We start from the raw sequence: 14,707 nt of genomic DNA, 5'->3' as shown, positions 1-14,707 counted from the left end.
TGGCCAGAATCCGAACTAAAAATTATAATTTTATTTTCTGAACAGCTTGGTCTTTCAGTGGATGACTCTCGATTTGAACATGTGCATTGCCTCGGCCGTTTCAGTCAAAACAAATGTCTCCCTGTACAGTCGACTTCCATTAATTCGACCCTGACGGAACCGATAAAATTGATCGAATTATGTCAAATTAAACAGGATACAGAAAAAGGTTCAAAATACACTGATTCATTTGGTAGTATTTGCTCAGTTCTAACAGGCCCCCTGAATGAACTGAGCACCTGCTTTCTATGTGTCCATTGTAAAAAAACTGACATAAAGTTAGTATTAAAGCTCCTAAACAAAGTAGAAATCTAACATGCACCTATTTTTTATCTAAAAATATGGGTAAGGGCCTAATTTGTATTGCACAGTGGCAGTTGGTTTTCTAAAGTCAGCTTCGCTGCATGTTTATATTAAAGTAAGCTTCGCTGCAGCACAGGTGTTTTATGTGGCGCAGCATACAAATGTCACGAATGTGGTTTTCTGTTCAATTTACTTTGAAAAAAAAAATGGGGGGCGGTGCACGTTAGAACTGGGCAATTACCTTAATCACACATTGCAAGCTACCATTATTGCTTGAAAATCTTACTATGGCAGGCCAAAATTTTGCAGCTTTGACAGGTGATGTGTGTTCAACGCACTCACTGTCCCCCTAGCTCTGCTGAGACAGACGCTGCCAGTAAAAGGGTCACCATAAGGGCCAGGCACGTGCATGCTGACTGGTAAAGTTCGAATTATTCTGCAAAGGACAATTTTAGGATCGGAATAACGAAAGTTTGGGTTAAAATGGACGTTTGGGCGAGTTGGTAAGCCATATTTGAAACAGTACAGCGCTCATCCGTGTCGTTCTCCCTGCTGTCCCCGTCAAAACCGCGCTGTTCTGTTCCAAAGAAAGTTTAGGCCCATAGAAATGCATGGGCGCCAGCCAGGACATTTGGTCAAGTTCGAATCAACCAGAACATTGAATTGACTGGAATCAAATTAACAGAAATCTACTGTAACAGAAAAATTTAGGTTTTTTTTAAGGACAAGCAGAAAATTTTAACGTCAGTGCACAAACTAAAAATATCAGATTTCTTTGTACAAGAGGATTTTGCGCTTACAAGGTGTTAGGCACTAAGAAGGCTCCTTGAATTTGCCAAAACACAGAATAAAGATTTAAGTTGTCTGTCGATAAGTTACACATTGACAACAACACAAACATGTTTGATCCATCAACTAACTCCGTTGTTTCAGTCACCTAATAGCTAGGCAAGTGTTTGCAGAATTACGAGTTTGAACGGTCTTGACAACTATGCAAGGTACGTTCGCTGTCATTATCCTTCACAAATATAAAAAGCACCTTGCCTAAACATGATGAAGTCTGCTCGTTTCTGGATGATAGCGACTCGAACATGCTCGTTCTGACAGAGATGTGGTTGCACTCAGACGTGAATGACAGTGAAATTCTTTGTGCCATATTGACATGATCATATGACAAAGAAAGATGGTGGCATCTTACTTGCTATCAAAAAAGATATTTGTTCTTTAATAGTTGATACAAACTCTGATCTCGAGATTGTTTGGGCTGCGTGGTCTACATATTATACCAGACTGCCTAATTGGCATCTGTTACCGAGCTCCTGACTTTAATCCTTCATTCCTGGAAGATATAAGAAAGAGTTTCAAATGCTATGCAGAGCTGTCCTACTAAAAATGTATACCTTATTGGGGACTTCAACTTTCCTCGTATTGATTAGCCTTCATTGTCTTCCTTTTGTTTTATGTCATTAGATTTCATCAACCTTACATTAGATTTCAGCTTGTTATAGCTAGTGAGTCAACTAACACGCAGTGACAACATTCTTGGCTTTGTACCTCTAATTTTGAAATAATTGAACCAGTTCTGTACCTTGATTATAGCAACCACTAACTACTACAACTTGATCTTAAGGTTCTGGTAACTCATACAGGAGTAACAAAAAAAGCATATTCAATATTATAACAATGGTAACTATGATGTTATCATTGCAGAATTAGAGGTATTTTTACGCTAAACTTTTACCCCTTACATTTTCTCTTCGCTCTGTTCAAGAAAACTGGCCGGCTCTTAAAAACAAGATGTCAGATTTAGTTGATAAATATGTCCCAGTCTTCTCTATTACTAAGGACAACAGAAATTCGTGATTTGATAGGTCACTACGTAGGACAAAGGAATAAGCAAAGCATCTTTACAGGAATGCAAAATGTCAGTCCAATCCGCCATCTTGATCTGCACACAAGAACCACTTTTTATAAAAGCCTATGGCTCAGCACTGTCTATCACCAAAGATAATTACTAAAGATCTTCCTTCTCGTTTAAAATCAAATCCAAAAAGGTTCTGATAAAATATTTCAACATGTCACGGATATGAGCACATTAGCATAGTTAAAAACAAGAACACCCCTTTAACTGATCAAGAGTGTGTGTGTGCGTTTGACTTTTTTTCATCTGTTTTCACTCAAGAAGATCATTCAAACATGCCCATCACTACTGACTGTAAGTATCGTTACATCGAACTGATCACTGTTACTAAGAAACCTAAAGTTAGCCACGTCCGTTGGCATTGATGACCTGAATTCTAAAATGTTAAAAAACACTCTGCCGTTATCTAGTCAAATTTTGCCTTATATTTAATCAATCATTATCAACTGGTCAGTTACCTGTGAATGGGAAAACAGCAAAGGTTATTCCCGTGTTTGTGCATCCACCTTGAAACAAATAATTTCTTTTTCTTTATCACCATGGCTTCCAAAAGAACCTTTCTTGTGATACTCAGCTGCTTGAATTTAAGACTGATTTACACTTCAAGATGGACAGTAGTAAACAAATTGTTTGCCTATTCCTTGATTTTTTAAAGTATTTGATCGCTTAAACTCACTCCCATTTAATTTCAACACCGATATCACTTTCTCTTGATTCATCGACGATATTGTGGTTGCATAATTTTGTGTCACTTCGCTTACAGTCTACTTACGTTAATAACTGTGCATCCCCTGTTACTGATGTTCTTTCTGGTGTTCCTCAGGGTAGCATTCTTGTCCCGTCTACTCTTTCATTTTTATCAGTGACTTACCTAATAGTATGGTGTGATCATTTTAAAGCCTTACGGAATTCTTAAAAATCGTCTATTGCAGATAACATAATTCTAGTCCTTGAGCTGGATTATTCAGCGAGGCAGACATTGCTTGCAAAAAAAGAAACACATTTACAACTAATTAACAAAAATAAGTAATTAGCAGTTTAATTATTCATTTCACAACACATATGGCAATTTATTAATTGTAACTGTGGAGTTTACAGGGCGTATCCACTTGGAATGAATTTCCAGAATGACACCAGTTTGGAGATGTGCTATCAAACTCGCTGTAATAATGTACTGTTGTTCCATTTAACTTTAAAAGAAAAAATATCTTTTATGCATTGAAGCACAAAAGTAACCAGAACGCCTATGTGTTTCATCCCACACTTTGAGAAATAACATCGCAAAAGTGGTATCATCTTGGAAATTCATTTTAAGTGGATATATCTTGCAAACTCACTGGCTACAATTTGTAAATTGCGCTATGTGCCGTAAAGTAACTAATTAAGAAGTTAATTAATGTATTTTCATTAATTAGTTGACTGTGTTGATTTATCATGCTGATAATGTCCGCCCCTTCAAGTAATCCAGCTTGAGGACAAGAATTATGCTACCTGCCACAGGCAATTGGAAAAATTCTGTAAAACTTAAAAATGATCACCTGCATATCGTCCAAAATTCGGCTCTTCGCAGATGATTGTATTGTCTGCCGCAAAATAGATTCTCTTTATGATCACTTCACTCTGCAAAATGATCTTCCTCATATAATTAATTAATTGGTGCAGCAAATGGCAAATGACCCTCAATTCTGAGAAATGTAAATTGGTAGCTGGAAACACTCTAATTCTGACTTATCTTATTCCAGTAATAATACAATAATATTACGGGCTTCTTCGTGCAAGTTCCTTGGTGTGAATCTCAAGTCCGACCTGTCATGGTCAACACATATCCCCGCCATCTGTGCGAAAGTGTCTCGAACACTTGGTTAAGTCTGTCGTAACTTGTGCAACTGCATAGCAAAAAGAGACAATGTGTAACATATATAATGGTTTGATTATATGCCAGAAAATTAAAAATGAGAAGCTCACGAACACACGCAAAGTGCCTCGAGCGGCCAGTCGTGCCGCAATTTTGCATGTATTCGCGGGCTTCTTTCACACTCAGAAAAACACTTTTATGTAGCATGTATTGAGCAACAGAAAGCTGTATTGGGAGTTTTTGATGTTGCTCTACAATTTTCTCATTGACACTTTTAATCTAATTATAATATTTGAGAAGCTGATTAATTAATTATGGCTAATTATGTAATTGGAGAGAATGCAAAAAATAATCTGAGTATCGCCAAGTGATGGCAAACAACATTACCTTAGTTCTGTCCAGCTATGTGGCATTTGCATATTTTTAAATGTTGGTGCATGACTAGTTGGGGCACCCTGTATATGTGTATGTGTTGCACATTGTCTCTTTTTGTCCTGAAGTGCTGTTGAATTTATATTATGGTTGTAGTGTATATTTTTCTTCGTTAGTGCAATACGGCTTCACAAATAATTATTTATGTTAGTCTGTTTGCGTAACTGTTCGCTCTTTTTGTCACATTATGTTCCTCCCCCTTACTATACGCTCCATGTAGGAGCCGGTAAGGTATGATGAATAAAAATAGAGATTTATTTCTGTAATTCTTCATCAATTTAATTTATCATTGAAGAGTATTTCATATTTGTCAATTATTGGCTGCCACTCTTGTTCAACTGGACATCTTTCTGGGCAGGATTTGGTAACTTACTGCGTGGTATAATGGCAGTTTGCAAGCTCTGATTATGAAAACGTTTTTTATAGACAACTCAGCAGAACTTGTTTTTACTTTGTTGCAGGCGGGAAGTAGAGGGAAACCTTCAAGAAGAATACGAACAGCAGATCTCTCATCTGCACACAAAGGTGGAGCAGAAGCAGCAAGAACTGGAAAGTGTTCACAGAGAAAAAAGGTAAGCCAGAACTCTTGTGTTGCAAGGGAGCGTCCGTGCTGTGACCCTCTGCTCAAACTGTCTCACTCCCTAACCTGCCCAAGCCATCCTTCTCAGTAATTAAAGGGTCCCTGAAACAGTTTGGACAAATTTTGCAGACGTGTAGGGTACAGCTACAGTAAAGCATTCACGCCACAATTTAAGTCAAGTGCCTCATATTAAGAGAGCTACAGACTATTACAAGTTACCCCCCTCTCTAGCCTTGTTTTTTCTCCTCAACTCGTCCTCTGAGTGATCAGGGCTAAGTTCTGCCTTCACTGGCTCTGTGCCAGGATGTGACATCAAGTCGTCTGCTTCCGGTTGTCTTGGAGTAAGCATGCGAAGCCTCACCAACCTGTTCGCTAGCCAGCCGCCTGGTTGTCGATCCCCAGCGAGAGCTATCCAAGCAGCGTGCGTTGCAAGCATTCTGTTGCAGCGCCGAGCGTGTTCGGTACGCAGGCGCTACAACGCAGGTGAGCTACGTGAACTGGGCATCCTGACAGATGGGTAGAGGCATAAACTAAAGCCTCTCCATGCTACTGTCGCTGTGATGAAGGGGCTTTAGCGTAGATGTGAGTGACCTGAATGGTGCAGCCACCTGATGACGCGGAAATTAACCACAGAGCTAATATTGCTGTAACCAAGTCTAAAACACTTTAAACATTTAAAGAAAACAATGTGTTTACGATAACGCTCCTGGCAAAAATTTACACCAGCAGCAAAGTAAAATACACTTGGTTAGTGCTATATTAATTCTGTGTTTGTCTGGTTGAGCTCTATGACACCGGGTGGCTGCATCATGCAGGCCGTTCACGTTTGCGCCTCCTCTCATTCAGTAAATCGCCCAGTTTCCGTTTACCCGAACACCAGACACACTAAAACATTTTACTGTGGTAGTAATCCTTCGGGGTGAAGTGACGGCTGCAAATGCACAGATGCTGGTGCCGATCAGATACTGAGAGCCCGATGCGCTGCAGCCACTCTGCTCACATGTTGCCTTGCAGAGGGACACGATGTTGCAGCTTGACATGTCGCCGATAGCTAGATTTGCAGCCCACAACGTAACAAGGGTGATCTATGGTGCTCACGAAAAGAAAGCTCGAGACCAACACTGATCGTGCAACTTACGTCAACACTGAGAATGTTGTAACACAAGCAGATGACACTTGCTGTGGGCCGGAAGTGCTCGAGTGTAGTGATAAATTGTTGTTGTCTATTCTCTTTCCGTAATTTCTTTTAAAAAAGGGGGCAGCTGAAAACTCAGGGGTGTGGCACTGCTGCGATCAGTAGCAATACACATTTTTATTACCTTATAACAAATTACATGCTTTACGCAGAGTGCTTAAATGTGTCACTTAATGATCAGAAGGACCTACCCTCATGACTCAGTATTTTTGTACAAAATTGTCAAAATCGTTTCAGGGTCCCTTTAAGCTTTAGCTATTTTTATAGCCCTTTTTATTATGCACTGAAGTAGACATACGGAGCGGCGGTTACAACCCCTTTTTCAATTTTCGTCTGCCATGTGTATGTATTGGATGTAGATGGTACCACAAACCAACTCCTCAAATAGCCATTCTACCCCTAAATGAATATCTAAAGGTTGGCATAATTAGGCACTTTACAGAAAAATACTCCATTTGCCCCCAAGTGGCTGCGAACATATGCTTTTTGTCTTGTGCATCTACAGTGCACCACTTCTTTCTTGGAGCTTGGTACAAGCTGCAAAAATATGATGCATCCAAGCATAAGTTTACTGGCAGAAAAATAGTCTGTGAATATAAAATGTAAACACTGGCCAGAGTGCATGAAGCTGGCCACTAAGTGTAATTTTTTGATGCTGGTTTATATCATGAAGCTTCAGAAAAAAAAAGAACTAAATAAAGCTGTTTTTCTTGTCACATATATGAGTGTTTATACTTTGTATGGGGCCGGAGCCTTGTCAAGCTGCAGTTAACGGCTTTTTCCTGTCACCCCCATATTTCTTGTGGAGAAATAAAAGTTCCTTTGATTGAAAAAAAAAAATTGATTGATTTATTTATTACAAGGGGTGTTCAAGTAGTAGGAAAAATAAATAAATCTGGTTCATATATTGAATGGAGTACTAAATATTTCTATACATCTAAAGATCATAGGGAATGGATTGGATGGAGACAAATTGTCATAAATTTATGTCCTGCAATGTGAATAATTTTTAGAACTGATAACCTGGGCAAGTAGACTGCATATTAATGAGAAAGAATGAAAAGACGATCACATTCTGTGTGACCATACTATGATAATAACTAAACAAAGGAAGTAGGTGCTTTCCAATGCACATGGAGAGTTTGGGTCATTGTATTTTAATGCAAGGTTAAAAATAACTGTTGATGTGATTCAGCAGTGCTAGGTACAATACCAGAGCACTGCAGATCTTTTTAGTTATGCAAAGATGGCGAAATTCACCAAGGAAATAGAATCTTATTTATAGAAATAACAAACCTGTATGTAACCTAAGGCCATAACTGCAGTTTACAGTACAGTGGACTCTCTTTAAATGTAACTTCAAGGGATCAGGGAAATTTGTTCCGTTTATCAAGAGTTCCATTTACTGAGAGACATTGCAGAGAGCATTGCGTGAATACCAAACCAACCAACCACGAAGATGGCATTCTGTTTAAGCGGCAGTTCCATTTAAATGATTTCAATTTATCGATATTCCACTGTACTAACAAAATAACAGCTCCACTTACTTGCACAGTGAACTGCCTATGAAGAGCAACGCTACCACCTGCAGCAGAATTGTTTAATATGTACATAGAGGTTACAAGAGGGGCCTGATATTTTTGGTTAAGTTGGCACAACTATGATATACTTGAAGTAGCCAGCACAAAGCTGCAAACTGCAAATCCTCTCTTCAAAGCCCTCATTAGCTGTATTTATTTCACAGTATTCGGCTGTAATAAACAGCAAACTCTCAAGTGCCAATTGAAATAAACAGCAATAGTATCCAAATTTGAACAAAAAGAATTGTTCTATTTGTATTTGTGACTTCAAATATTCATTTGCGCACCCCTGTGTCAGATATACCCACACATTTAGTTACAGAATGATGCAGCAACTATAACACTCGCATACGACATTATTCAAGCTTCACATAATTGCAAAGGTAACACATTGATGTGGATGAAAACTACTTGTTTCGTGTCACAGCATTTGCATCATGAACTGTTTTTATTTAGAAAGAAGAGAAGAAAAAACATCCACTTGTTTAAGCTTTACATGTGACACGGTCATGGTGCCAGCTATTGAATGCCATATTTAACTCTGCCTGTAGCCAGTGAACCATGCAACCACTCCATATTGTGCCTTTGTTGCAGGTGTTACAAAAACAGTAAAGTTCTGCTCAGACACATCTACTCTTGGTAGTTCCCATTGTCATCCTGTTTACCATCATTGGAAGCAGTTTTCAGGGTATTTCCCCCACTTCTACCTCAGCACCAAATGCGAACACTCTTAGTGGTCACTGACACCATTGCTGCAAACATTCCCTACAAGGGCACCCTGAGCAATGCTGTAATACATGCTGCACTGTTGCAGGTGCTCACGCCCTGCTTCAAAGTTCTAGGAGACCGGCACCATGTGCTTTCTGCACCTGCTTGCAACAGTCCAAAAACCAGTTGTTCGGGCTATGAACATTGCCAGCTTTTGTGGCCATATGCTAATTGGGCAGGTGGATGGAACGTGGATTTACTGCTCGTGTGCTGCTGGCACAGGAAAAAAAATATCACTGAAGCTTGATTTTGTGTGGTTGTGCTGCATGTTTCCTTAGCATAGCCATAAGTGCCACACCTGGATTACCGTATGAAGTTCTAGTGAAAGGATAAAGCTGTGAAACGTCGCTAACTTTCTTGAGCGGGGAAGGGAAAAAAAAAAAGTTGACATCGCAGTTTAATAACCATTGTGGATCAGGCAATTCTTCAAGCAAGGATGGACAGACTATGACTTGTGCTCTGGCAACAACTCCACTCATCTACTCCCATATAACCAGGCCCGCTAATTAACCCTTTCCCTACCGCAACAAAAAAAGAAGCAAATTATGCCAAATTTACCAAAAAAAAATTTTTCACTCAATTTGTAGAGCTTGTTTTTCTGAATAAAATGGGATTATTATTTCAATTCAATGAGGTTCCTTTATTTCACAAATTGCGTAGTAAGATAGGTTGAAGAAAGCTTCACTGCGTGGCCCTGGTGTCTTACAAAAAAGTGTTTTGCAGGGCTCAATACATTATGAAAAGAGACTACAAAGAAAAAATAAGCTAAACGTTGCAAAAACATGCACATGAATAGTGGCTACTTTTACGCAGCTTCTAAGGCAGTTAGTAGACCGTCTTCATACGGTAGACTCACAGCTCCTCCTGGCCATCCATAGAATAGTCATCATCAGACTCCTCAGATGAGAACAAAACTCTACAGAGCTGTGGTCTAATGAGGAGTTGTCAAAATACTTTTTTTACGCACGCTTTCATTTCTTCGCTTCGAGGAGGCAGCCATGCTTTATGCGGGAGTGTCAGAGGCGGCAATATAATGAAAGGCGAGACACAAATGGCACAACTTTGACAAGTGTGGCCATTTAGTGTCAGGAATTGCAACTAGACGAACTTTTGTTTATAACAACTATAGTCATCATTGGTTATATTGGTACAAAATTTTATGACGGCTATACTTGTCAAAAGGAGGTAAAGGGTTAAAGAGTAGTACATTACTTGTCTGCCCATGCAAATGTTTTTCTGCTTGAATTGTGATGTGTGAGAAAATTGAATGAGAGTGCATGCTTTTAAAGGCACACAATGACATACACAAGCAAGTTAATTGGTTACTTGTATTATGTGGTTTATTATGCACGGTAATTATGGAGATTTTTACCAAGTGAGGCTGGTTGTACAGTCACATGAAGCATAGCTCAGCAAGTTTGCAGTTTTCTTGTTCCCATTCATGAGAAAAGCCATTAATAATACCAATACAGTTAAGATTCTATATAGAAGTAAATACATGCAACAAAGTGTGCACCAAGCATGCAATGAACTTTCATTGCCTTTTCCTTGGTCTATGAAGCCACTTTACAAAATAAAAAGGTGATAAAGACACCATTAAAGAAAAAATAATTTGAGTTTGTAAATACTGCTCAATTTTCTGCAAACATTTCTTGAACAGTCTGGAAACAGCTTGTAAACAAAGCTTAGTGTTCCAACACTTTTACCATGCCATTAGTACAAAAAAGATAGCTAAATGTTGAATACATAACTATATACCAGGCGTTTCAGTGACAACTATCTGTAGTTTAATAATTAAATACTATATAAAATTTGAGACAAGCTTTTATTTATTTCAGTGCAGACGTTGCAATTGCAGAATTGAAGATGACCAGGTGGAACTCTGCTAGAACCGAAATTGAGTATCATACTGTATTCCCACGTAGCCTTCCTTAGGCACTGTGGGACAAAACTATATAAACTTTCTTTTTTTTGGGGGGGGGGGGGGGGGGTAATGAAGGTCTGGAAACTGGTGTCGAGTTATAGGTGCTGCTGTTAATATCAAAGTTACTTGTTAAATTTAGCTCACAGGTTGTTAGCAGTTATTGCACAATTCCTGTTTTCTGCCAGTGATGTGCATTTTGACCAGGATACATATTTTCCTGTATCCCTTATATTTAAATAACTGGAGTGGTTATCTCTAAGGGCTCTGTACATATATCTTTAGTCATTCAGGGCATGCATTGTCCTAGTCTGTGTGCAGCCTTACGATATGGGCTCCAACCACAATAACTGAACCCTGAATAAATGTGAATAAAAGGTAATCGCAAATAGAATCAGGAACACCTTAGACTTCTGTCAAGCAAAGGACCAGGCAGGATTCCGTAAAGGCTACTCAACAATAGACCATATTCACACTATCAATCAGGTGATCGAGAAATGTGTGGAATATCACCAACCCTTATATATAGCTTTCATTGATTACGAGAAAGTGTTTGATTCTGTCGAAACCTCAGCAGTCATGGAGGCATTACGGAACCAGGGTGTAGACAAGCCGTATGTAAAAATACTGAAAGATATATATAGCGGCTCCACAGCCACCGTAGTCCTCCATAAAGAAGGCAACAAAATCCCAATAAAGAAAGGCGTCAGGCAGGGAGATACGATCTCTCCAATGCTATTCACAGCGTGTTTACAGGAGGTATTCAGAGACCTGGATTGGGAAGAATTGGGGATAAAAGTTAATGGAGAATACCTTAGTAACTTGCGATTCGCTGATGATGTTGCCTTGCTTAGTAACTCAGGGGACCAATTGCAATGCATGCTCACTGACCTGGAGAGGCAAAGCAGAAGAGTGGGTCTAAAAATTAATCTGCAGAAAGCTAAAGTAATGTTTAACAGTCTCGGAAGAGAACAGCAATTTACAATAGGTAGCGAGGCACTGGAAGTGGTAAAGGAATACATCTACTTAGGGCAGGTAGTGACGGCGGATCCGGATCATGAGACGGAAGTAATCAGAAGAATAAGAATGGGCTGGGGTGCGTTTGGCAGGCATTCTCCGATCATGAACAGCAGGTTGCCATTATCCCTCAAGAGAAAAGTGTATAATAGCTGTGTCTCCAGTACTCACCTATGGGGCAGAAACCTGGAGGCTTACGAAAAGGGTTCTACTCAAATTGAGGACGACGCAACGAGCTATGGAAAGAAGAATGATAGGTGTAACGTTAAGGGATAAGAAAAGAGCAGATTGGGTGAGAGAAGAAACGCGAGTTAATGACATCTTAGTTGAAATCAAGAAAAAAAAATGGGCATGGGCAGGACATGTAATGAGGAGGGAAGATAACCGATGGTTATTAAGGGTTACAGACTGGATTCCAAGGGAAGGGAAGCGTAGTAGGGGGCGGCAGAAAGTTAGGTGGGCGGATGAGATTAAGAAGTTTGCAGGGACGACATGGCCACAATTAGTACATGAACGGGGTTGTTGGAGAAGTATGGGAGAGGCCTTTGCCCTGCAGTGGGCGTAAGCAGGCTGATGATGATGATGATGACGATGATGATGATGAATAAATGTTTCTCTCTTTCTCTCATGTAAAAATTCCACGACCCACACAGCATGGCCTGCTTTGTATTGCATCCCGAACACTCAATTGCATCAGCATGTCTGTCTAACTTAACAGAGCATTAGAGTGGAGGGGAATGCAACATAAGGTGGCTCACTCAGATCTGGCCATATACCGAGCACGCTGTAGACTTTTTATGCAAGGCTGTAGTGTAATGTCATGACCATGGTGTTGAACCGAAACTAATACTGGTTCGGTTCAGGTTCAACAAGGTCTGATTTCGTTACAGTTTGGAGAAGTAAAAAGTTATAATCGTATGCAAGCTGGTTTGCAAGAATCAACCAGTTTGCGAACCGGTTCGGCACAGTAAATTTTATCTTGCCCTATGGCAACATGTTGCACAGTACTATCAACTTATCCACATGGCGCATGCACAAGTTTTGTCAGGAGCTGGAAGAAGTGGGGCCTCTCGCACTTGGGAGACAGCAATCAATGTTTTTACATGAATATCAATGAAGCTTAATGTTATACAGCTACAGCAGGCATACAGGTAAAGATGGCCTTCATAAAGACGATGAGGGGGGTTGCACTGGCCTTGAGGATGCAGCATAGATTTGGGCGTTGAGATGTTGACAATGCAAACAGCAGCCACGCAGTTCCATGCTGGAATTTTTTTTATTAATGTCAAATTAAAGGGGCCCTGAACCACTTTTTATTGAAGTGCAGAACGGCATTTGAAGTGAAAATAGGCAATTCCAGAAATACTTTGCCACAAAAAGTACTTCAATGCATTTAGCAGAAGCTGAGTTATTGGCAATCAAGCATGGTATCCACTGTGCTCTCGTTCCTTCTTCAATGCCTTGCACTGTGAAGGCTACAGTGTAGTGGGGCGTGCCCACAACGCTTCGCCTTCTAAATATCACCGTGGCATGCAGTTCAAATTTCATTTTGGATGCTAACGTAGATGCCACTACTTCCGCCTTTGGCGCCTATGATGCACTTAACAAAACCGAAATGCGGTTGTCCTCAGCGAGCCGCAGTGCGTTTAGCCAGTAGACTCATGGTGGGTAACCACGGCGGCCATGTTGTCTATGCCATGTAGTCAACCTCAGCTTGATGACAGCTATTGGCTAATAGCAGCTGTCTAAGGGAATGACGAAATAGTGTGTCCAATGATGAAATAGTGCATCTAGAAGAGAGTGAGGACAGGGCCTTCTGTTGAAAAGAGAGCGTTTGAGAGAAAGTGACTTTGCGATCCACTTGCAAGCTCCACGCACTGCGTACGACAGCAAAACTTGGCTGAGATGTTCACAGCAGCGTATGCTACCCGCAGACTATGTTACTTCCCCAAGCCCGAGGGGTGGTTCAGGGCCCCTTTAAAGACAGACTTCATTATTGAGAATGCCTGTGTCTGCATGGGGAGGAGTTTCCTTGCCTTGACAACAGCATAATCAGTTCATTTTTCTTTTGCTTCAAGTAGTTACTACTGGAGTGTTGAGTGAACTGTGGCATTTGATCTGTGGTGTCAGTGACAGCGCAGAATCACATTGTATTACATAAATTACAAATTCAAACGTCTAGTCTGTAGCAAAGAAGCAATTGACATTTTGCTCAGCTTTCTGCTTGTTTAAAAAAGTAAAAGCAGGTGAGAACATTGATGCTTTTGTACAATGAACAAGGAGAGTTTGTGCAGACGATGATCTTTCTTACGCCACTGCACGTAGGCAGTCATGCGCTGACTCAGTGTGGACAATCCGAATCATGAACATTGTGCCCCATGATTGATTCGTGGAAATTGAAGAGCATTGTACTCTCCTTGGAGGCACCAAACATGTGTTCAACCATTGTACGCAACAAAAGCAGATTTCCCATGCTGTTTATAGCCATTTTTACCACACACTAAGAAGGCAATGTGCAGTTTTACTGTTACATGAAGCCATGCTCATGAGCTTCCTGGTTTTCCTATTTTCCCTTCTCAAGGACACTGTGTTTTTTGTTCTCCGTGTATTTATCTAGTAATAGTAGCAAGCTTACCTAATGGCTGGAATAGGAGCTTCAACACAAACGGTGATTCTGCAGGGCCCCTGAAATAATGTTTCAGCTATGAAACACAGCTGGCATAGCCAAGTTCGAAAGTGCAAGTGTCTCTGCCTTAGGTGGCTGTATAGTTACCAGCACATACCTATAGTCTACCCCAGTCTCGTGCACAACTCGAGAGTTTTAACAATGTACTATTGGAGTGTGCTGAAAAAAAGTAATTAATTCAAAGAATTGTTCATGTATTGAGCACTTGTTTTCAGCCATATGTTTGAACCGTTTCCTGTTGAACAAGTAACTGTTATTTTTTGTAGTTCAGGTACTTTCCAAGATAATCGGTTCCAGTTCAGTTCTGACTATAATTCTGGTTTAGGCTCGAGTTTGACACCCGGGTCGTGTTGTTCACAGCTGAACCATAGAAACCTTTTCTTACAGAATTTACTGAATGCATGTATTTA

At 40.2% G+C, this 14,707-nt stretch overlaps 1 protein-coding gene across 5 annotated transcripts in view; it reads left to right on the top strand.

The window, feature by feature from the left end:
* The window catches only part of LOC142591597 (uncharacterized), a 71,303-nt gene that overhangs the window by 50,510 nt on the left and 6,086 nt on the right, over nucleotides 1-14,707 (top strand). For 3 of the 5 annotated variants that reach the window (XM_075703918.1, XM_075703914.1, XM_075703903.1), the window contains one exon: nucleotides 5,012-5,122. In XM_075703918.1, the coding sequence (XP_075560033.1) occupies nucleotides 5,012-5,122 (111 nt within the window). Of the gene's footprint in view, nucleotides 1-2,255; nucleotides 2,350-5,011; nucleotides 5,123-8,499; nucleotides 8,962-14,707 lie in introns of those variants that run through there. The other 2 variants (XM_075703907.1, XM_075703911.1) reach the window with 2 other exon arrangements.

The sequence above is a fragment of the Dermacentor variabilis genome, chromosome 1 (assembly GCF_050947875.1).
Source record: "Dermacentor variabilis isolate Ectoservices chromosome 1, ASM5094787v1, whole genome shotgun sequence".
In the NCBI taxonomy this organism is placed as follows: Eukaryota; Metazoa; Arthropoda; class Arachnida; order Ixodida; family Ixodidae; genus Dermacentor; species Dermacentor variabilis.
Note: the sequence above shows the minus strand (reverse complement) of the source record. Positions and strands in the feature narration are given on the sequence as shown.